Source organism: Ambystoma mexicanum, chromosome 1q (genome assembly GCF_040938575.1).
Source record: "Ambystoma mexicanum isolate Mex_15411 chromosome 1q, UKY_AmexF1_1, whole genome shotgun sequence".
Classification (NCBI taxonomy): domain Eukaryota; kingdom Metazoa; phylum Chordata; class Amphibia; order Caudata; family Ambystomatidae; genus Ambystoma; species Ambystoma mexicanum.
In genome coordinates, this window is record NC_090922.1 from 1,320,380,886 (window position 1) to 1,320,402,664 (window position 21,779).

At 48.1% G+C, this 21,779-nt stretch overlaps 1 protein-coding gene across 1 annotated transcript in view; it reads right to left on the reverse strand.

Annotated features, from left to right (window-relative positions):
• Positions 1-21,779, reverse strand: part of ZYG11B (zyg-11 family member B, cell cycle regulator) — a 682,105-nt gene that overhangs the window by 533,183 nt on the left and 127,143 nt on the right. The window contains exon 3 of the mRNA XM_069642180.1: positions 2,198-2,952. Within this exon, the coding sequence (XP_069498281.1) occupies positions 2,198-2,952 (755 nt within the window). The remainder of the gene's footprint in view (positions 1-2,197; positions 2,953-21,779) is intronic.

A 21,779-nucleotide genomic window follows, 5' to 3' on the forward strand; every position in this document is an offset into this window, starting at 1 on the left:
AACAGGCTGGTGCGCTCCTGAGGTGACAGGGTAAAGGCACCAGAAAGCACCCGCTCCTGAGGAGTGGGACCTCAGGTACTGGAATAGCAAGGAGGACCATCATATCCGCAACCCGATCATGGAATGCTCTCACCGAGCGGGGTTGCTTATCGCTATCCTGATCCGCTTGAGGCTCATCCAACGAGGTGGGAACAGAAGACTGGTCCACCACGCATACCGCCTCAGAAGTGTTGCCCCGGTCTGCTGGTGTCTTCTCTCTAGGAGACAATGGGGGAAGAGGAGGGAGAGATGGAGGAGGTCCAGAAGGAAGCGGTGGAGGAAGTGGCACCACCAGAACCTGCATTGGAACAGCCGGGGCAGGAGGTGGCCCAAGAGGTTCTGGGTACATTTCCCTGAAAAGGCATTTGAAATATGCCTTCATAGGGTCAGAGTGCATGAGCATCTGAAACTTCCCAAAAAAAACTCATCCTCAGCCGCAGGTTTTGGCGCTGGTACAGGAAGAGGCCGCTCCTGAGGGGCATACCCCCATGAACGCAAGGAGGATGTTTGCCAGGAGGGCCCACCACCGGCCGGATCCACATAGATCAGTGGAACAGAAGCAGGAGAGAGCGAGACTAAGAGGCAGTGGTATCAGAGCATGCCAGTCAAATGAAGGGCGTAACAGATTTCTGTTGTCCACATAGCATGGAAAAGGCTGCTCAGCCCCAAAAGTAATGCTCCCAGCACCAGACGACATGAACGTTGGTGTAAAGGGAGGTATCCAAAATGGCCGCAGTGGACCACAAGGCTGGGCTGCCATTTTGTCGACACCGGAGGAGAACTGAGTTACATGTGGAGATGAGGCAAAGGTCTCCTCAGGGGACTTAAGTAACGCCTTAGCCTTGACACATGTATCCTCGGCAGAGCCAGTACTGGGGGAGTCTCCGATGCTTACTAGAGATCTTAGCAACTGCCCCAGAATTAGCCTCCAGTGGAGGAACCTCAGCAGAACCGTTAGTGGACGGAATATAGTCTGTGACCACCCTCTTTGCCCCTTCAACAGAACCGGTACCACCACGACCCTGAGCGTGGGATGGCTGAGGGACGTACCTTACCGACAAGACCTTCAAAGAGAATCTCTCGTGTCTGTCTATGCTGACTTTAGCCTCAAGAAGCGAAACCTTGGGTTTTAACCAAGGACGTACAGCTCCCCCGAGGGGCCTCGAGCCATGACTCGTGTGGAAAGCTCCAGAAACATTGACCTCAGGGCTAACCCCGGTATCCAGAGCCACATAAGAACTGGGCTGAACCTTAGCACCCAAATGGTGAACTTTGGAACAGCGTCTTTGGCAGGTCCGCTGCAGGAGCCCTCAGAACACTCCTGTGCACCTATTAGGCCCTTGAGGCACCTCAGGGGAACACCTGGTGACAGAGCTACACAAGCCCTTCCCAGACCTGGAAGACCCCAGGTAGAAGTCCCCTGTTCGGGGCACCCTAAAAAGTAAAGAACTTACCGGGCGTTTCTTCTTTTCGACGCTGGAAATGAGGTAGAGGAACGCACTGAAACACTTCCTCCCACCGAAGAAGACGACAGAGTGCCCGGACGGAGAGGGTGTCGCAGTAGAAGCAGGAATCTGAGAGAAGTTCGGGGCCTAGACACTCCAACCAAAGAATTGGGATCCGCCCTCGCGAAGTGACGTTCGCATGAAGAACAGGACACGAATACCAGACGCTCCGGCATTGACGGAGGACTAGATGATCGAGGAACCCGAGCAGGAAAAAAGTACAAGGGGAATAAAAATAACAATTCCCAGTGACGCTAGTGCAACCAGCCCCGACTGCGCAAAGAAAAGGACTGAAGGGCGATGCGCGGGGCAGAGATCAGCAGGGCAGGGTTACAGCCACGTGCGCTGGCCCTGTGTAAAAATAGGATACAAATTCAAAATTTTATTCTTTTTGACAAAAGTGTTCCGGACCCATCCTGAAGGACAGAATGTCCCACAAGTATGGAGGAAAGGGGACGGGGCGTAATAGTATATGTCCTACATGTGAGATGAAAGCAAGAAAGTTTATCTTTACAACTACTTGGACAAATGTAATGGATGCCAGGATTGTAATTTGTAAACCCAATTAAAGATTTTCTAGGTATGTGCACAAACATATGGCATTTCCTAAAACCAGAAGACAGGATCATAAAATGGGTACAAATAATTCAAACCTTCAAATTTCCTTCTCCAGAAAGTAATTCCGAATGACCAGCTTCAGTTGCAAGCAGTCCCACAAAGTGCATTCTGGGCCGCTGTACAATGAATGCTTCCACTGCGTTGTCTGTGACATGTTTCCTTCCAGAAATATCCAAAGATCTCAAATTACACAGGATGTCTTTCTGCTCAAGTAGACGAAAAGCTATGTCTGATGTAAACTGTTTGTCATCTGAAATATCCAGGTGAGTCAAATATTTCAGTTCACGGATTACATCTAAAATCTGCGTGGTTGTCATTTTCAAGCACTTCAGGTGGTGAATTGTGAGAGATTTCAGACGATCCTTACAAGTCAATAATGCTGTGATGTCCGTTACTGAGGTATTGGATATATCCAGGCTTTCCAGCTTTGGCAGGGAAGCAACTTCTGCCAAGTCCTCATTGTAGAAAAGAACATTTGTAATGCTTAGAGCACGAAGGCCAGACAACTGGCTGAAGCACCGTTCATAAGGATCTTCCAAAGAAAGTGTTAAAGAGTTCAGCACAAGGCACTGAAGGTTTTCCTGGATCCACTTACTGCTGCTCAGTGCCGTTATGATGTCTGTGATTGTAATGTCTGCATTAACCCCAGTAGCATCCAGCTCCACCAATTTGTGGTGACAGAACGCTTTTCTAAAAGCCACAGCTGAGATCTTCGCTTTTCGGATGCATGCTCGTTTCAGGCGCATCTGGTTACCTCGGAAAATTCCTACTGTTACCTCATTTAGTTGTCCTGTTGGAAACAGACATAAGAGTTAATGAGTTGTGAGGTATACAACTGTTTTCACAGCACGAGTACAATTTTAAACTTTCAAAGTCACAGTAACAAGGCTAATCTTTCAAACTATTGAAGCCTCTCTCCCACTTTGCTAAAGGTTTCAGTTTTACAACAAAACATTTGCTTCAAATAATCATTGCCTCATGTAAATAACTGGTATGTGAAACGAGTGTGTATTAAAGCTATATGGCAGACCAGGCTCGGACTGGGCTATAGGGCAATGCCTGAACCAACAATGCAAAATGCTTGTGTGCGCCTGTTTTTTTTGGCCAATGTGGGCTAGTTTAATGAGTTACTTCACTACGAAGCTAGTAGTTTTAACCAGTGTTGCCGAATAACTAACTTTATAATGCACAATTTGCATCACATTTTATCAACTATTCAACAGTCTGTCACAAAAGGAATGAATTGCCATTTGCAACTGTGGACCACTATTTAATTGGTGCCTGAGACAATTGTATGCCCCAGTCTGCGGCATATATTACTTGCAGTAATCATATTGGATTACTGTGTCGGCTTAAATGCACATGCTTTGCATAGGCTGCCATCTAGCGGCATCTGCAGAGTATTGCATGTTTTCCAAAGTTAAAAATGGACGTCGACCGGGCAGGTCTAATACTATCCATACTTGGCTAGTACTTGAACGGTCATGGCCTGATCTCCTCCTTCTTGATAGGAGTCTCCCGTCTTTCAGCAACTTCCTCCCCACCTCTCCTGCCCCTCTCTCTACCACCCCTCGGGCTCCTCTGCCATCTCAGACGGCTGTACCACAATCCTGTACCCCTCATCGGAAGACCTTCAAAAGTTGCAACCTTCTCCACCCTCAACTCTCGCTCTGCCGTCAAACACTCCCCTGACATCTGCCACCTCCTTGAGGACCTCGATCTGGATGTCCTTGCCCTCGCCGAGACATGGTTCACTTCTCCCTGAGGGTTATAAGATCCTCTCTAAACCCAAACTTAACCGGCCTGGGGGTGGAGTGGCCCTGATCATACCCGAGTGGGTCCCTCCTATCATACCCACCCAGTCCTATTCCTCTTTCAAATCCCTTGTTTGCCGTCTTGGTGGCCAGAGTCAGAGAGAGGACAGGGGAGACACCATCTACAAGCTCCCTGGTCAGGTCTCCCATTTCCTCTCTGAAGGGTCAGACTTCACATCTCCCCTTTTGACCTCCTACTCCAAGCGGGTCTTCCTCTGTGACTTTAATATTCACCTGGATTCCCGTGATGCGGCCTCTGGGTCTTTCCGCAACCCCTGTGACTCTCTCTCCCTCTCCCTCTCCATTCTTCCCTCTGGTCCGACACACTATGCCAGACACACTGTGGATGCTCTCATCTCAAACCTCCCAATTTCCAACCCTCGTGTCACTCCTCTGTCCTTGTCTGATCATGCTCTCCTGTCATGTCACCTTGACCTTCCTGGTGTCCCGGCTCAGCCTCCACCCGCACTGCCAGCGAGCACCAGATGGAGCTTTTGCCGCCACCTTAACTCCTCCTCCTACCCCTTCCTCCAATTCTCACTATGACATAGCCCTCTCTAAACTCCATCTCTCAATCTCCAACACCTTGGATATCCTTGGCCCGGTCAGGAGGATCCCATGAAGTCTGCCTCCAAGTGCAGATCCTGGTTTGATTCTGACCTGACCACTCAAACGCAAGTGCAGAGTTGCTGAGCTAAGTGGCAGTCTACGAGCACATCCTCTGACAAACTGGCCTGCCACCTTCTCCAAAAGCAATATAGACCAGCCATCTGCTCTAAGGAGAGGGCCTATATCGAAGCCTGGATCTCTGCAGCCTCTAACAGGGCTAACCTTTTCAAAATCTGCATGGAAACCGCCAACCCTACTGCAGTCTCCACTTCTCCTCAGCCTTCCCTGGCCCTCTGCTCCTCCCTGGCCTCATCTCTAAAACTCAAGACATCCTGACTCTACTCTACTCTACTCTACTCTACTCTACTCTACTCTACTCTACTCTACTCTACTCTACTCTACTCTACTCTACTCCACTCCAGGAAGGTTTCATACAAACAGCTGCACAACTGCTCTTCCACAACTATCAAGGACAACATTCTGTCCCTCCGGCCTTGGCTGATTTCTGCAATCACTCCTTTGCCACTGGATCTTTCCCCTCACTGCTCAAGCACTCCCTTATGCAACCTCTCCAAAAAAAAAATAAAAGACATATGCTGACCCTTCCTGTGCGGCAAACTACCGCCCCATCTCCATGACCCGCTTTCTGGGTAAACGTTTGGAGAAGTTTGTCATCTCCCAGCTTGTTCACCACTGGTTGCCTCCACGACCACCAGTCTGGCCACTGAGCTTCCAGAGGCACGGAAACTGCTCTCCTTAACACCCATTAAGACTTGCTTACTAATCTCGATTCTAGCTCTCCTTCTGTCCTCATCCTTCTTTACCTTTGCTCTGCTTAGAAACAGTTGCCACCCTGACAAACCGGCTCTGCGACAGCCTTGGCATCATGGACCAGGCCCTGGATTGGTGGACCTCCTTCCTCTCTGGCCCACCCTCCCAGGTTCATCTGGGCCCTTTGCTCTCCACCATCTCACTCCCCACCTGTTGTGTCCCTCCGGGCTCTATCCGCTCACCTTGGCTCTTCACCATCTACCTGCCAGCTTTAGCCCATTTGATCTCCACCTTCTCCCTTACTTTTCAGTGTTATGCTGATGACATGAAGCTCTCCTTCAAGCTACCCTCCTCTTCTTCCTCTCTCATTCCGGACTGCCTGTCTGCTATCCAGGCATGGCGCACTAATAACAAAAGGCACAGAACATTGTCATCGGGACTCCTGCTCCCTCTTTCCGTCCCACACTCTGGCCACCTTCCTTGGGCCCTCTCCCTCCAATGAAGCTAAAATCCTTGGCGTCATCTTTGACTCCACTCTCTGCTTCTCTCCTCACATCACGGACCTTGCCAAGAAGGCCCACTTCCAGCTGAAACTCCTCAGAGGCATTCTGCTTTTTCTCCCATTCCCCCAGAAACTCATTGTCTCCAGAGCTTTGGTTCTCTCAAGGCTGAACTACTGCAACAGCCTTCTCAATCTTCCCAGCTCCTCCCTTCGCCCCCCCTTCAACTAATCCAGAACAGCCCAGGGATGGCATCTCTCCAGCCCTTAAATCTCTCCACAGGCTGCCGGTAGCTGAAAGGAACAAGTTCAACACCCTCTGCATCATCCACAAGACTTTCTGGGGCCTGGGACCTTGCTATATCCAACTCACTATCCCAAATACCTCCCTACTAGAGACCTTCGCTCATCTAGCTCTAACTCTCTGCAAGTCAGAGGTTTCTCCAGGCAGAGAGGGGGGGGTAGATCCCTCTCCTCTGCAGGAGCGTCCCTTTGGAATGGCTTCATTGCACCTTTAAGACTTGAGCCAGATCTCCTTAAGTTCTGGAAGCTGCTGAAGGCCTGTTACGCTCACCTGGTATCCACAGGGACGCCACACAGCTGGGTTACTCGCTGGTATGCTTCTCAGCTTTGCCCTGATGTGGTCTGCGGGGAAGGTTCTGCCTGAAAATACAGGAGGACGGTGTTCAAGACTGACCGACTGGGGTAAGTATCCTCCCTCCACCCCCGTATGCTTTCAGTCCCTCTGGCGCCCTCTACTCACCTTGTGGTAGAATTAGGCGTGCTCTCCGTCCTGCCTTCTTTGCAGGGGCACGTTGTCTTTCATGGGCGAGTGCGGTCCAGTTACTTCACTGACACCAGCCCTTTTGATATTGTTCAGGTAGGTCTTATTGCTGTTCTTTAGTTTTGTTGCTATCCTGCATGCCTTTCTTTGTTTAAAATGTCTTTTTCTCCCTTAGGTATGCCTAGCTTCAGAGCGGTGAACTGGCTTGGTTGAGCCCCGCTGGTAAATGATGGCGCATTAAGAGCGCTATGATGCGGTAAGTAAGCGCTATGCGCAGAGCTGCGAAGTCTTGCCTTTGCTAACCTGTGTTTTCCTTCCTTGCAGGTCGCGGTGTTCTTCAGTGCGAGTGGAATGTCCGGAGTGGTGCCAGCCGAGAGGCGACCAGCCAGGTAAGCCTTTTGAGCAGTTCGTAGTTTGTAAATGTGTCTGCAGCTTTCTTTAATGTTGCCTCCATCTTCCTCTTTCAGGTCATTCTGTCCGGGAGGCGTGCAGATTCGAGGAAGCTGTTCTCAGTAGCTGCGAGTGTTTAAAGATAAACTGCAGGTAAGATGCTGCTGCTAATGATGTTCCTTTTGTCTCCTTGCAGGTTCTGCTTCTCCGAGGTTCGAGGGAATAGCTGGACACGGTGAGCATCACGTTGCAAGCTGCAAAGTAACACGAAGCATGTTCTGCAGTCAGGGTGTGGTTTATATAGCCCAGGTAAAGTAGTACCAGGGAAAGTAGTTCCAGGCCTGCCACACCCAAAACACTAGACCGCATAGCTTGGTTCTTACAAACCAAGCTATGTGGATGCCTCCATGTTGGCTGACAATACAATAAAGTAGCTCCCAAGCACATTGTTGTTCATGGTGTATGAGCCTGGCGCCATAGGTGCCAGGACTGGCCCCATGAGGGCTTTTGAAGAGGATGCCAGGCTCTAGAGGCCCGAGTCCTGACTCCACCTGGCCAATGGGTTTGCCAGAGGGGGTTTTGGGCGAGGGTCGTGACAAGGCCTTCCTTTACTCTTTCTCTTTCCGCCTCCCCCTTCCATGTTCAAGTCCCCTTCTGCCCGAGACTGTCATACAGAGTCCGTCACATAAAAGTCATACAGGGCAGCAGCCCCTGTCCCGTCTACCTCTGCACTTGTTTTCCTCGGACCCCCGCCCCTCCCAATTCTCGATCTGACCCTGCCCACACTTGCCTGGCAGGCTCACATCATGGAGCCATTCCAGCCCCTTAATCTGCACTTACTTGTGGATCCCTTCTCACCTTATGTTCCCCTGGCCCCATCTACCCGGCCCCCCTAGCACGTCCCTCTCATGGGCCCTTACACCCAGCTCCTGCACTTCTCCACCTTCCCCTCCCCTTTGAACTTCTCGTTACCGCACTTGCACGATCTGAATGTTGCTTGGCCTCTTAGGATCGCTACTTTTCTCCTACCTGTTCCCCCTCACCCTTGCCCCTTGCCTTGCTACGCCTCGAAACACTAGGCACATTACAAATGACCAATAAATAAATAAAAATCCCTGGTGTGATGTGCAGGACTTTGATGTGTGAAGTGTTTGTGTGAGTAAATTAGTGTAAGGTATTTGAGGTTCTTTCGAGAGAGGGGCGCCTGCTACCTTTTGTGTATTTTTGAAAGGAACTTGGGGTTGGTCACCCTAGGTTACCTGGGGGCAACCAGACGTGGACTCCCTGCTCACTGTGCTTAGAGAGGCTCAGCTGCACCTCACTGATGATGCCCAACAAGGCTGAAACACGTGTATGGGGTTGCTGATGGTACTCTTGTTCAGAGAGGAATTGCCATAGCATTTCGGTGCTGGACTGCCCTTGTGAGCGGGACAAAGACTGATATGCAAATGGATATTTCCCATCTGTGAAGGTACAGTGAGCTAAAAGCAATGGCTGCGAACTCTCAATGTGGTTAATAACCACTGAACAGGTTATCATGCCTTGTTCTTTCGAGAGAGGGGCGCCTGCTACCTTTTGTGTATATTTGAGGTCTATGTACATTCAACTCCAAGAGGGGAGGAAGGGTGGGCGCATGTGAATCTAAGAAGATACACACATCAGAAATGCGATTACGTCGAGTAATGTATGCCTTCTGAGGCCTGAAGGTCTGCTGCTCAATCATGCATTGCATAGACTAGCGAGCAGTACCTGGAGAAGGTGGTGGGATGTTTGAAGGTACAGCAGCAAGAAGATGCTTCAATACTGCTTGCCCCACTTGTGAATCTTGTTTGGAATGAGTATCCAGACAATGCTGTGTAAAGGTATTGAACTCCACTAGCTGCTTTGAAAATGTCATCTAAAGGAACATTTGCAATAAAAGCGAAGGTAGCCCCTGTGCCACGTGTAGAGTGTCTTGCCCACCTGCCCCACAAACACTCCTAGGCTGTCTCGCGGCCTTTGGGTGGAAACTAGCAGTCTGCTGGTGCACGGAAGAAAGTGACTAGCCCACCCCCCGCTCCCTTCTCCGAACTCTCCTGGCTTCTTTGAGACACGGCTCCCTCACCACACTTTCTCCTGTCTCAACTCGCAGCCTGTCAGCATCTCAGCATCTCATTCTCATGGTGTGGTCCTCTGCAGCTCTCTCGCTCAGCTGCTCCACCTTCTCGCAATCCAGCTTGCCTTTCTTCTTGGCACCTGCCTTCCCCTGTGTCTTTCTGTGCTCCATCTTTTATAGTGTGAATAACTGTCCATGAGTTTCAGGCATGTGTGCGAATGTGATCGAGTGCCTGACCTTGCCTGGCCTCATTAGTGGGACAAGGTCAGTACATGCTACTAGTGATAATCGTCCTAGTCTCAGTCTTCCTCGTCTCAGTAGTTGGGCTGATTAGGAAAGGAGGGGAGTTATGGGAGTTGTAGTATCCCATAAAGGTTGAGGGAATATGGGGTGAATAACATGTCTCACCTTCCAGTGTCTACTTCCCACTCCCTGAGGACCCCCTACCCAGGTGATCCTCTCTTGCTTGTCCACCCCATAGGGTCGGGATCCAATAACTATGGCCTTTCACTGGCCACCTGAATAAGGAACCCCTGGTGACTGAGTCGTGAAACAGCTTCTGGTTTTTTACAGCGTCTTTACCCCAAGGGACAATTACTCACTATTCTGGAACAAGTGTATTAGGAGGGAATCCTTTCCCACTCCCCCGTGCGAACATGTATCCGGATTAGGACAGCCCAAAGGGATCTCCAATGTGTCCAGCCCTGTCTGTTATTACCGATCCAGAAGACGAACCGCGGATAAGTGTAAAAGGTAGGTGACCGAACATTTTCATTTATGGTCGATACTGGGGCTTATAAATCTTGCATCAAGGTAGAAGAGTTCCCTTGTCAGGCAAACCGATGGACACAGGGATACTCTGGGGCTATCCCGTCGGTTCCTTACACCGATGATCTACATATGAAGGTGGGTACACAAAATGTATCTGCTCACTTGTATTGTACAAATACCCCAGCAAACCTCTTGGGAACAGATCTCCTTAATCTCAACATGATTATCGCCTTCACAGAGGAAGGTATAGAATGTTTGACTCCAGGTTTGTATCCGGTGAGAGAAGCAGAGCTTTTGCACGTTACGGCAGCACAACAAGGGGGGGGTTGTCTGTACATTCAGCTTTGTTCCTTTATTGGGTAATGGTTGTGTTGGTTTGGGTCATGGGAATCGGATATGCGTTATACCGATTTCATTTTTGTTTCGGCCTGCTAACACGCAGGCGGTCACGCCAAGCACCATTCTTACGATTCTCCTAGAAGCAGTGGTCATCAAGGAGGACAGGGCTGTTCTCTCAGGGACTGCATGCGGAAGGCAGAGGGTGTCACACAGTCTTGTGCATCGATCCAATCCTATCACTAAGGGACGATTCCAACAAGCAATTGTTCATGGTTCCCGAAGACACAGGAGAGATGGTTTTTGAGATTGGGATGTCTTGCCAGATGACGTTAGAGCAAAGTACCACAGACCATACTGAACTTTAAAAATACATCGCCATATTGGAAAGAGGATTTGGAGAGGTGCCCGACCATTTATGGACCAGCAATCCTCATGATGTGGGGCTGTTAAGGAGTGTTGGAGCAGTGCGAATACAAGTGAAAAATGGTGCGATATTACCACGTGTCGGGCAATACCCCATGTCTGGAGAGGCTGCTGAAGGGATTTATGAGACCATTATGGCGTTGTTGAAGCAAGGCCCAATCCAACCTCTGTGTCTACATGGAACACGGCAAACTGCCCTGTGAAGAAAGGAAAGGTGTCCAGTTGGAGAATGGTGCAGGATTTGCGGCCTCTAAAGAACATTGTTGAGGCAGGGTTTCCGGTGGTGCCAAATCCTGCTACCATTCTGTAATATCCCTACTGGGTCGACCCATTTCCCCCATGATGGATTAAAAAAAAAATGCATTATTCTCGGGCCTCTTAAACCCCGATTCTCAGTACCACACAGAATGTACGTATTGTGGTCAGAGATTTGAGCGCACAAGGTGGCCCCAGGAGTACTGTGAATCTCAGAGTTTTAAATAAATGTAGTTCAAATGGATTTGGGGAATTTACATGTGTCCAGAACGTGGACAATTTACTAGTCTGTAGTACTTCAGAAGAGCAGTGTCGAGGAGATTCAATAACACTCCTCTCACCCTGCTTGCGGAGAAGGGGTAGAAAGTGGACAAAGAAAAATTGCAGTCTGCTAGACAGGTAGTATATTTGCGGCAGGTAATATCGCCTGCAGGAAGAAAAGTAATGCATGAGAGATGCTGCACTTCAGAGTACTCCCCAGCCAGTGACTGAAACAAATGCAGCAGTTTTTGGGACTCTTATTGTAAATCATGGATCTTTGACTACACTAGTTACACAAAGCCCTTACTGCAAGGACTTCAGGGAGCACAGAAAGTGAAAGGTCCGAAGATATGGTGACCTGTTTTTGGGAACTCAAGGCTGCGATGAGCAATGCTCCTGTCTTGATGACCCCAGATTACAAAAAGCCATTTTATTTTCATTTACTTGTATTTAATCAAAGAAAGAAAAATTATTTTTACAAGAAGTAAACGAGATAAGATTTCATGTAGATACATGTAAACTTTCTACCAAATTCCAAGAATTTCCCAAATAATTCCAATTATGCGTCTTGTTCTTTTGGCTGGTTTAGTCAGCCGTGAATAGTCAACAAAGCACTTAGAATCCAGCTTCATCTGGTACAGGTGGTGTTTCGTTAGACCGTTAGTTGGGCACAGAGAGGGAGAGAGAGTCCCGCCTGGAAACTCTACTCAGATTGCCCCAATAGGTTTGTGGTGAGATGTAATTACACGAAGTAATGGTTGATCACTTGCCGCTAGCTGGAATCTTGGCGTTTATCTTTATAAAAGCTGTTTCCATTAGTTTGCCTGTGGCTACTGCCCATCGTGCTTTTTCACCAGAAATAAGTCGGCACTACCACGTGTCTTCTTCTACCAAGACAGAGTTTACCCATAGTGGAGCCAGGATTGCTGAGCGTTCTAGATTGAGAGTGGGACAATTTAGCAGCAGATGTCCAACTGTTTCTTCTCGAGTCCTCATTTAGACACAGTCTGCATGTTGTGACACTGGCCTGGCTTCTTATCCCCACAATCTCTCTGGTGTGGAGTAAGTTCAAACAGGCTTGTAAAAAGACTTTGTAGCTTTTTATCCGGAAATTTTTTGCAGTAGGCCAGAGCGGAATTTAGCTTATTATATGTTGGCGGCAAATGTTTTAAAGATTTAATCACCGAGGTTAGGTCGCCAGTAGATATCCAGTCTTGGTGTTTGAGTTTTTGGATCACTTTTTGTGGAAAGTAAATTAAATCATCTTTGGTGCAGACCACCTCTTCCAGTTTCTTTTCTTGGCAAATAATCCACTTCTGGATCCCCTCGCATTTGGTTGCCGCTAGCTCTTTCCCAATGATGTTGAAAATCGGCGGACCGTCTTGGATAAGAGTCTTTCGGTACATAGCCAGTGCGGACAGACCGACAGTGGCCCCCAGCGACAATAGGCCCAACTCTCTTCTCACAGCAGTGATCGGGATTGAATTTGGTAGACCCAAAATCGTCTTCCAAATGTAGCCCTCCAGTTTTGGCCAGAATGAGCTCCGCATGCTAATCATAGCGTCCATGCCGTATGTTAATGCTGGAACAATTTTCCCCTTATAGTAATTGATTGCAGGAATCAATGAAAATTTGCCGAACTTGCGATCATCAGTCTCAGTTGCGAGGTCAGGTTCTTGGCTTTGTCCCAAAGATATGATTGCCTTTGGGACTACTGTGGTGTTCCATCGAGAATGACTCCCAAGTATTTAATGTGAGGGACCACTTCGATACGGCATCTATTCACAGACCAAATGTGAGCTGCCGTCTTAGGTTGTCGGTTCTTGGCAAAGATCATGATTTTTGTTTTGGCGATGTTTATGATAAGGTTATTTGAAGCCATGTACTCTGCCAAATTGTCCCGCTGGCGTTGGAGGGCTATTTGGGTCTGATCTAGGAGAATCATATCGTCAGCATAGAGGATTCGAGACACCAAGGTGCTGCCGAGCTTTGGAGGAAAGCTCCGAACATTAGCTTTTGAGTCTTTAAAGTCGCCCAAAAAGGCTAGAAACAAAGCCGGGGCCAGCGGGCATCCTTGTTTCACTCCTCTTTCACCCGGGATTTCTTTGGTAAGAGTGCCTTGCTTGTTCAAGCGGACACATAAGGTGGTGTTTGAACGGAGGGCTATGATCGGTTGCAAGATTTCTTCTGGGCAGCTCCAGCCTTTTAGCTTTTTCCATAGCAACGATCTGTCGAAAGCCTGCGACAGGTCTATAAAGGCTGCATAGACTGTTGGGGCTCCCTGCTTTATTTGGGCCTTAATCATGCTGAGTATAAGGATATTCACTGCCGTTCCGCTGTTTTTCTTGAAGACCAGCTGGAAGGGATCTTCACACAGGGCCGATTTTGCCCAGCACTGAAGAAGAGTGGCAAACAGTTTACCCATGATATCCAGGAGGTCTATTGGTTGATAGTTTGCTGGCTCTTCTCTGCTTCCTTTTTCGGAAATTGGAATGACAGTACCTTTTGTCCAGGATGCTGGGATCTGTCTGCTAGCTCTGCAGCGACTGAACAGAAGACTTATCTGTCCATGCTGTGATGTGTGTTTTTAGGTCGGTGTTCGTAAGGCCATAAGGTCCCAGGGCTCTAGAGGTTTTTAGCTTTTGATGGCCGCTGTGATGTCTACTTTTGCAGAAAGATCCACCCAGGGAGCCAAGTTTAAGTCCAGGCTGGAGGTCGCGTTTGTTGGCAGAGGAGCAAAAAGATGTGTAAAGAACTCGACCCAAGCTGGTTCAGGAACTGAGTTGGTCATATTTGTTCCTGTTTTTCCTTGTGAAATGTTAATCAAAGCCCAGAAATCAGCAAATTTTTTAGTTGATAGTGTTCTTATCATGGTTTCGGCGGCATTTTGGTACAGAACTGCCCTGCATAGTCTGATCCATGTTTTGTAGCTTTTATATTCCTTTGTTCATAGTTCCCACACCTGATTAGTGTTAGCCGCTTTTGCGTTGCGTTTCCTTTTTCTCACCACTTTTTTTTTCAGCTATTATTTTATCATATGTGTGGTTGTAGGTAAAGGGAATAGGCTTTGCCTCCTTCTCAGACTTGTACTTAATCAAGAGCGGGCTATAGTTAGGTCGCTGGGATGTCTTGGAGAGCGTTGATAGGTCCCCAGTTGTAGCGAATTGTTGGATCATCCCTCTCACACTGGAGGCAGTGAGGCGGAGTCGAGTTTGTTGAGGATTGGACTCCACCGAAGCTGTGTAGCTTCTGACTTCTCGAGAGGCTGAAAACCATCCGAGAGTGAGCATGTTATGGTCGCTCGGGTCTGTTTTGATCACCTTGAAGCTATCGATGTCTGCACACAAATCGTTTGAGATGAAAATATAGTCCAGGGTGGCCGTGGAGGAACCTCGTTCCCAAGTAGGGATTTGCGCTTGCCCCTCTTTAATCCGTGCTGCATTATGTAGATTTCTTGAGGCCATCAAGTTCATCCAGGCTTGACCCATTGATTCCGTTAGCAACGCAGCCACTGAATGTAAAGATGCTTCTTTGGGGTGGAGGCATTTGGCGTTCAAATCGCTGCATATTATGACTTGCGTAGTGTTCCAGTCCACTACAATGGTGTCTATAGTGTCGGCCATGGCATGGCAGAAAGCCGTGATCGATGTTCTTTGTGGGTTCCAGTAGGTAGTTATAACTGCAAGAGAGGTCTCAGTCCATTGTCTTATGTTCTCCAGAAAATGCATCCATTCAATACGAATTGCCAGAATCCCGTAGGTTCGAACGATGGTTTTGACGATTTTCAAGTTTTGGCCTGTCCTCACAGCAATGAGTAAGGCAGCGGAAGGCCGGCCTACGAGTCCTCTCACCGCTGGAGAGACCTCAATTTCGAATCCATTCATGGACGGTTTTTCTAGGAGCCAGGTCTCCTGGAGGCACAGAATGTCAAAGCGGCCAAGGTCTTCACTGTTGGGGTCGGTTAGGTGTGCGTGGCCTCTGGTGTTCCACGAGGCTAACGTCAACAACTTTGAGTAGTCGACTTGTTTGGCTTCGTTGGATAATTGCTATCTGCTTCGATTTGAAGCGCGCTCTCCTTTTAGCCAGTTCCATGGTCTGCCCGAAGTTAGATCTTTCTTTGTAGTGTCCATTGTATCAGGGAATCTATTGCTCGGCGACTGATGCCTGCGGATTCTGTTGATGTTCAGTCTTCTTCGTTGAGGAGAATAGCCTCTTATCCTCTCTTCTTTCGTATCTATGATGTCTATCCAATGAGGAATGGTCCGGACTGCGCCTACTTTTGTCTTGGGGGTCTTGGGATGGAAAGACCTCCGATGTACCAGCCGAGTCTTTCCGATAGGGTTTCTGTGTGTCTTCCTCTAGCAGGCCTCAGGTCTATTTTTCGAGGTGTATTGCGATCATCTACCCGAGGTTCCTTTTCCCTTTCGCGTGTAACCCCAAAGTAGGCCTTCAGTTCCACTCTACGGGTGGAGTGCTGATCTGATGCGTTGGGTGACTGCCTTCTTTTTAGAGCCACCAGAACTTCCCAAGTTCGTTTTTTGTATGATGATACTGGGTTTTTTAATTCGGATAGCAGAAATCCGGCCGAGTTTAGTTATTTCCCTACGTCCCGGCTCAGGTGTTGGATTGAAGCTGCTTTGATGTGAAAATAGGCTTTTGCCTTGTTATCTCTGTGATATGGCTCTATTAATATGAAATCTTCCGTTTTCAAATGATTTAGGCCAGATGTAGCTGCTGTGATTTTTAGCACTGTTCTACGGTTTAGAACCATGCATTTGTCTGTTTGAGATCTGCTCGATTTTAAACAGACGCGTCAATTTATCCATAGTTACCGTCGCCTCCGTTTTCTGTTGGTGTGTGTGTTTACCGTGCCTGTGTCACCAGACTTCTGTGTGTAGATTCGTTAGAGGAGCCTATAAACGGTACATGAATTGCTGTTGTTGAGACTGAGGAGGGGCGATATAGGTGTTGTAGCAGAGGGCCCTCCATGGAACTTGGAATTGATATCTTCTTAGAAGAATTTGTACTGTTTTGAGATTTGATGTGGCCTGTGTCAGCCTTGTTAAGAGATCTGAAGTTTTCTGGGGGCTCTTGTTCTTTAAAGTGAGACACATTGGTTAAAATACTGGAATTCAGAAAATCGTTGGTCGATCTGGGTGACTGAGTTAGGTCAATTGACGAAGCAACCGTCATTTTGGCTGGATCTTGGTTCGGAGTGTATTTAGTCGGCCTGTGTTCCGTCGTGGTCGTAGCAAGTTTTGCGTGTATATGAGGTTGAGGCGGTGGCTCGGTTTGCTCCTTCTCCGCCAATGTAAGGGCCTTTTTCTGCTGCCTCTGGCTTTGGCTAGCAATCTGAGTTGGCCCGGAGTTGGTCTGTGGCTGTTTTCTGCTCACTGTTGCGGGTGTTTTCGGGCTGTTAAGGAATATTTGAGCAATTTCATCATTTCCTTTCTTCTGCAGCGTCTGAGTTGATTTCGATTCCATCCGGCCCAGTGGAGCATCTTTATGGCTTATGCCCGCCATGGCGTTTTCACACTCAAGTTCAGTTATGTCTCTTTTCCTTTGTGAAATATCATATTTCAAATCTATGGCCGTTATGAAGCCCTCCAGAAAAGTCAGGTTCGATTGTATAATAGCCAATGTGGCTGTGTTGTCTCTCGAGGTGTCGCCTAGGGTTTCGTAAAGTTTGCAAAATGACGCCATTGCGATAGTTATTGCAGTCATGAACATTGTCATGTCTTGTTATTCGGTGAGTCTTTTGTGTGAATGTTTGGGATTCATTTAGCCTTCCGTTTTTTAAAGTTGTTTCTCTACAGTCTGTTAAAGCGCTCGTGACTGAATGTCAACGTCTAACTGCGGGGCCACCGACCTCGGAAGATTGAAGGATCTTGGAGAAGAATTCCATGGGCCGTTGCCCAAGCTCCGTTGAGGCAGTGGAGCTGTTGAATATTCTTTTATAGACGACCAAGCGTTTGGGGTAGATGGGTGAGCTTTAGTCCAAGGCTGCGGACTCAATTCTCTGTGTATTGGGTATGGGTTTGGCTGAAGCAGGTCTAGTATGTCTAACATTCCATGCTGGGCGGGCCGAGCTTCTATTTCTGGCCTTTCTTTTGTTTTGTCCATGATGCTTACTTCAGGGCGATTAGGTTTCCATGCCTGCGGTTCTGTGGATAGATTTTGTGTCCTTGGATGGAGGCATTCTGAGTTAGGGTACGATTGCCCTAACTGCGCCTCTGTTTTGTTTGGTTCCGTTGAGACCGGACCAACCAAAACAATTTGTCAGGGGGCATTGTGGCTGTGGCAGAGCCCTGGGTTGGTGGTCCCATTTCGACTTCTCTCATTACTGTTATTTCGGGATGAGTACAAGGCGCTATCGATGTAGTGTTTTCATCCATGAGCGGCGTTCGAGTGGATGCTCTCAGTGTGACATGATGTTCGTCTTGCGGGCATAGTGTTTTTCTACATTTGGCTCACGTAGGGGTCTCGTCCAGTGCTTCTAAAATTTCTGCGTCTGAGAGTTCAGACTAGTTGGATCGTTTTTGCTTTCCTTGAATCCTAAAGAAATTCAGGAGGGCGTTGGAAAGGAGCGGAGTAGGTAGAGAGATTATTCCAGGCTCCCTTTTTTTCGGGCGGGGCCAAGCTTTTGGTTGATTTGATTTCTTTTGCATTGAGTTCTTCCTTTCTTTTTTGTGTCTTCGGTTTCTCAGCGGTTCCTTGTGCCAGGGAAAGTTTTGATTTGGGCTTGCCTCTTTTTTTGTACTGTATTCGTTTCTTGTTTGTCAAAGAGTTCGGTTTTAACTTTAGCCGAGATGGTCCGTTGACAGGTAGTTTCTTTGTGTCCTTGATGGTCCTGGGAGCTGGGATGGGTGTCACACTTCCCAGCTTCTTCTGATGTGGTATCCGGCAGAAAGGTTGAGGGACACACTAGTAGCGTGCGCGGAGTCTCTCCAGCGAGACCCGTCAATGGGTCTTGAGGCTCCTGGGGCGGCGCTTGGACGTTTCCGCCCGCCTTATCCACCGCACTCAGGCCCGCCGCGAGGGATCCTCCGATCCTGTCGCGGGCCAGGCCACTCGACGAGGTGGTGCTGGGCGGATGGCGTTGGCAAGTGGGGCCGCCCGCGCTTGCTCTGCTAATGCAGAGGTTCCACCCCCTTTGGCCTCCGAGGGTAGCAGCGGCACCGGCGTTGCAGATACATGAAGCACAGAGGCTCGAGAGCCGCCTGTGGCCAGTAGGGGGTCATTGTTACTTTCTTTCCCGCTTAGGCCAGATATGGGTACAGGCGTTGGTTGACCCAAGCTGTCAATTTGGGGCAGAGGGAAAGGGAGGGAAAGGAAGGGGAAAGAGGGAAGCGGGAGCCCATAGTAGCAGCCGGGTCAAAAGGATCAAGCAAGTCTGCTACAGATTCAAGTACACTCCCCGCCCTAAGGGCAGGAATGTAGTTGTTTAGACTTGGAGCTTGGACACAGTTTTTTTTCATATGGCTCTTCAGACAGCGTTTATCGGGTTCTTCCTCCATTTTGTGCAAGTAAGAGGTTAATGGGTGTGCAGAAATGCAGACATTTGGCAGAACCAATGGAGCTTACAGTGCAGGAGCGGGATCTCCAATACATTTCAGGTGCTCAGCAAGAAAGTGTTTCTGAAATTATAGTCATTAAAAGAGCCCCCTACCTCACCACCTCAGGAGCAGTGTCAGCGGTATCAGCGGTGGCGTTCAGTAGAGCCGGGCGGGGACCCCCCGCCTCCCGCTGTGGACTGATGCAGACTGTTACTCTGCACGTTACTCCGCGAGCGCTCCGCGCTGAAGCAGAGTTTTTAAAGGCAGTGTGTCTTGTTAATCCTTAAAGCAGCAGCACTCCACAAAATTAACAGCAGGGAAAAGAAAAGCACATCCTCTCAGACTGATGCAGACTGTTACTCTGCACGTTACTCCGCCATTTTATCTATTCTTGCATTCAGACGGGCAGGTGAGGACAGCGGTCCTGGGTCAGAAAACATCGTTAGGCCATAAGCCTTTGGCTTATTATAGTACACTCCTAGACCCAGTGATTCTAGGCCAGTTCCTATGTGAACAAGCTCTAGCGGCAGCAAATTTTGCAATACAAACGTTTTTTATCATCACCATGGGTTGCCCGGTGACATTGTATCTGGATCATGCGGATATGCGATTTTGGAAATGTCCTAATCCACTGACAACACAGTGTATCAGGGTATGAGCTCTTTCTCTCAAATGCTTCCATACATCCAGTAAGATTTCACCTAGTGAATCCCGTGACATTTGTAGCCGAACCAGTGAAGCCTGATGTCATGGTTCACGACTGTGCGACTTATGAGGGAGAATAGGAAGAGAGGACGAATGTTAAGGAGGATGCCTTGGAGGGAGCTGAGGTACTGCTTGTTGATAGTTCCTCGATAATTAATCAGGACACTGGTGAGAGGCATACAGGTGCGACTTGTGGATGGGGAACTATCAGTTCAGGATGAAGAAACGGTTGCCTTCAAATTACTCCGCGCAAGTGGCAGAACTAGTAGCATGCATAGAGGCACTGGAAATGAGTATGGGGAAGGTCGGTCACTATTTATTCTGACTGCGCATGTAACCTTCACGATACACTCCTGCATGTCAAGATGGCAGAGAAGAGGGTTTAGGAGATCCAACAGGACCTCTGATTAGTGTGGATAACAGCGCTGCATGCTACACAAAGTGTAAACACGGTCCACAGAGGTAGGAATAGTTAAGTGAGCTGCACATACTAACCGTCCTGACCCAATAGCACTTGGAAACGATGATGCAGACAAAGTGGCGAAAGAAGCTGCAAATTTGACATTCATAGATTCCCAGAAAATGGAAACCATGTCCCAGCATGTGCAGTTGCCAGCCCCATACACTGCGGTCCCTTTGCCTCAGATTGTGGAAAGGCAGGAAAGAACACTTAAGGATGAAAAGGAGTTCTGGGCAGGGGGTATGTGCCCTCTCGCCAATTATCTGCTGTGGAGAGCTTACGGGGAAGCTAGTAATGCCTGTAGAGCTGCTTCTTGTGGCTCTAGAGCAACTACATTACCAGTCGCACAATTCTCGGCACCAAATCGAAGAGCTCCTGGAGGAATGGTTTAGAATTGACCTCCAAGAACAGGCAAGTAGATTTGTAGGCAACTGTATAGTTTGTAGGGAATTCAATCCTGGAAACACCATGAATACGGTAAGAGGAGTTTTGCCCTAGCCTAGGCCCATTTTGTGAGCTCCATTTAAATGTTATAGTTCTGATAGAAATATGTAATAATTTGATACATTATCGTAGTGGTTTGTCCATTTTCCCGATGGCTGGAGGTTGGTCCCTGCATACAAGCTGATGCAAAGTCTGCAGCAACATTTTTGGTGAGGGAGGTATTGCTACGGGGGGGAATTTGTGAGATACTGAAGTCTGACAATGGGACCCACTTCTTGAATGCCTTATTCTCAGAAATCACTTTGCTCTTGGGGATCAGGTACATGTGTTCAGTGTACTACACTCAGGCCAACAGAATCGTGGAGCGGTTGAATGGAGTTCTTAAAAGTCAGTTTATCAAAATTGTGTAGTGATTTAATTAAGAACTGGCTGTACTGCTTGCCTTTGGCCCCATTTTATTTGAGAAATCAGCCAGGAAAGGAGCACCATCTCAGTCCCCACAAAATGGGCACAAATTACACACACCGCACGCACAGCATCTTCACAGGTTGAGTACTTTCACCAACAGTCAACAGAAGAAAACGTCAAAGAATCTGAAGATCTACACCAGCCAGAGTTGCTCCCCGGGGATCTGATTTATGTCAGTTTCTTCCTCCAACGCTGGAATGAGCAGCGTTTCCATTGAACACACAGTGATTTTTCGTGACTGCTGTGAAAAGGGAGAACAACAAGAGTTGGATTCACATCAGTCATGTGCGAAGGGATAACGGCGCCCCTCCACCTGCACAGGAGCAAGAGCAGGCTCAAAATTAAGTAAAGATTCATAGTCCATTCCAGGAGACATGGGAGCGAACAGAAACCAGAGACTGCTATAGTAAATACAGAGAAGAAACCTTGGAATTAAAATGTATAAATTTGATTTCATGTTTAAATTGCTCTGGTCATTTGGTTCAGGCGTGACAACAGTATGAATGTGAATATTTGTAACTTCTCTAGTTCTATAGGGTTTGATTTAGTGTTATTGAGGCCAGCAAGAAGCATCAATTCAGACCTCATGAGTGATTATGATAATATGAATTCAGATCCAATAGTAGATGCACATGGCTTTGCAGCAGATAATGTCTGGTATAAACATAGGAGGAGGGTGGGGAGAGCGAAAGACCTGTAGGATCTTTTTATATCAGCTCTTATCCTCCCATGCAGGTGTCCATAGATTATTTTATTATTTATAGGTTATTTATATAAATGTGCCTATACACAAGTGTTTCAAGGCACAACAAGAAAGGAGGATGGGGGAACAGAGGACAAAACAGTAAACGATCTTACTTGGCCTTGGGACATTCAGATCATGCAAGTGCAGTATCGAGAAGTTCAGAGGGGGAAGGGAGAGAAGTGAAGTGCAAGAGTAGGGAAGAGGGGCCTAAGAGAAGAAGAGCATGGG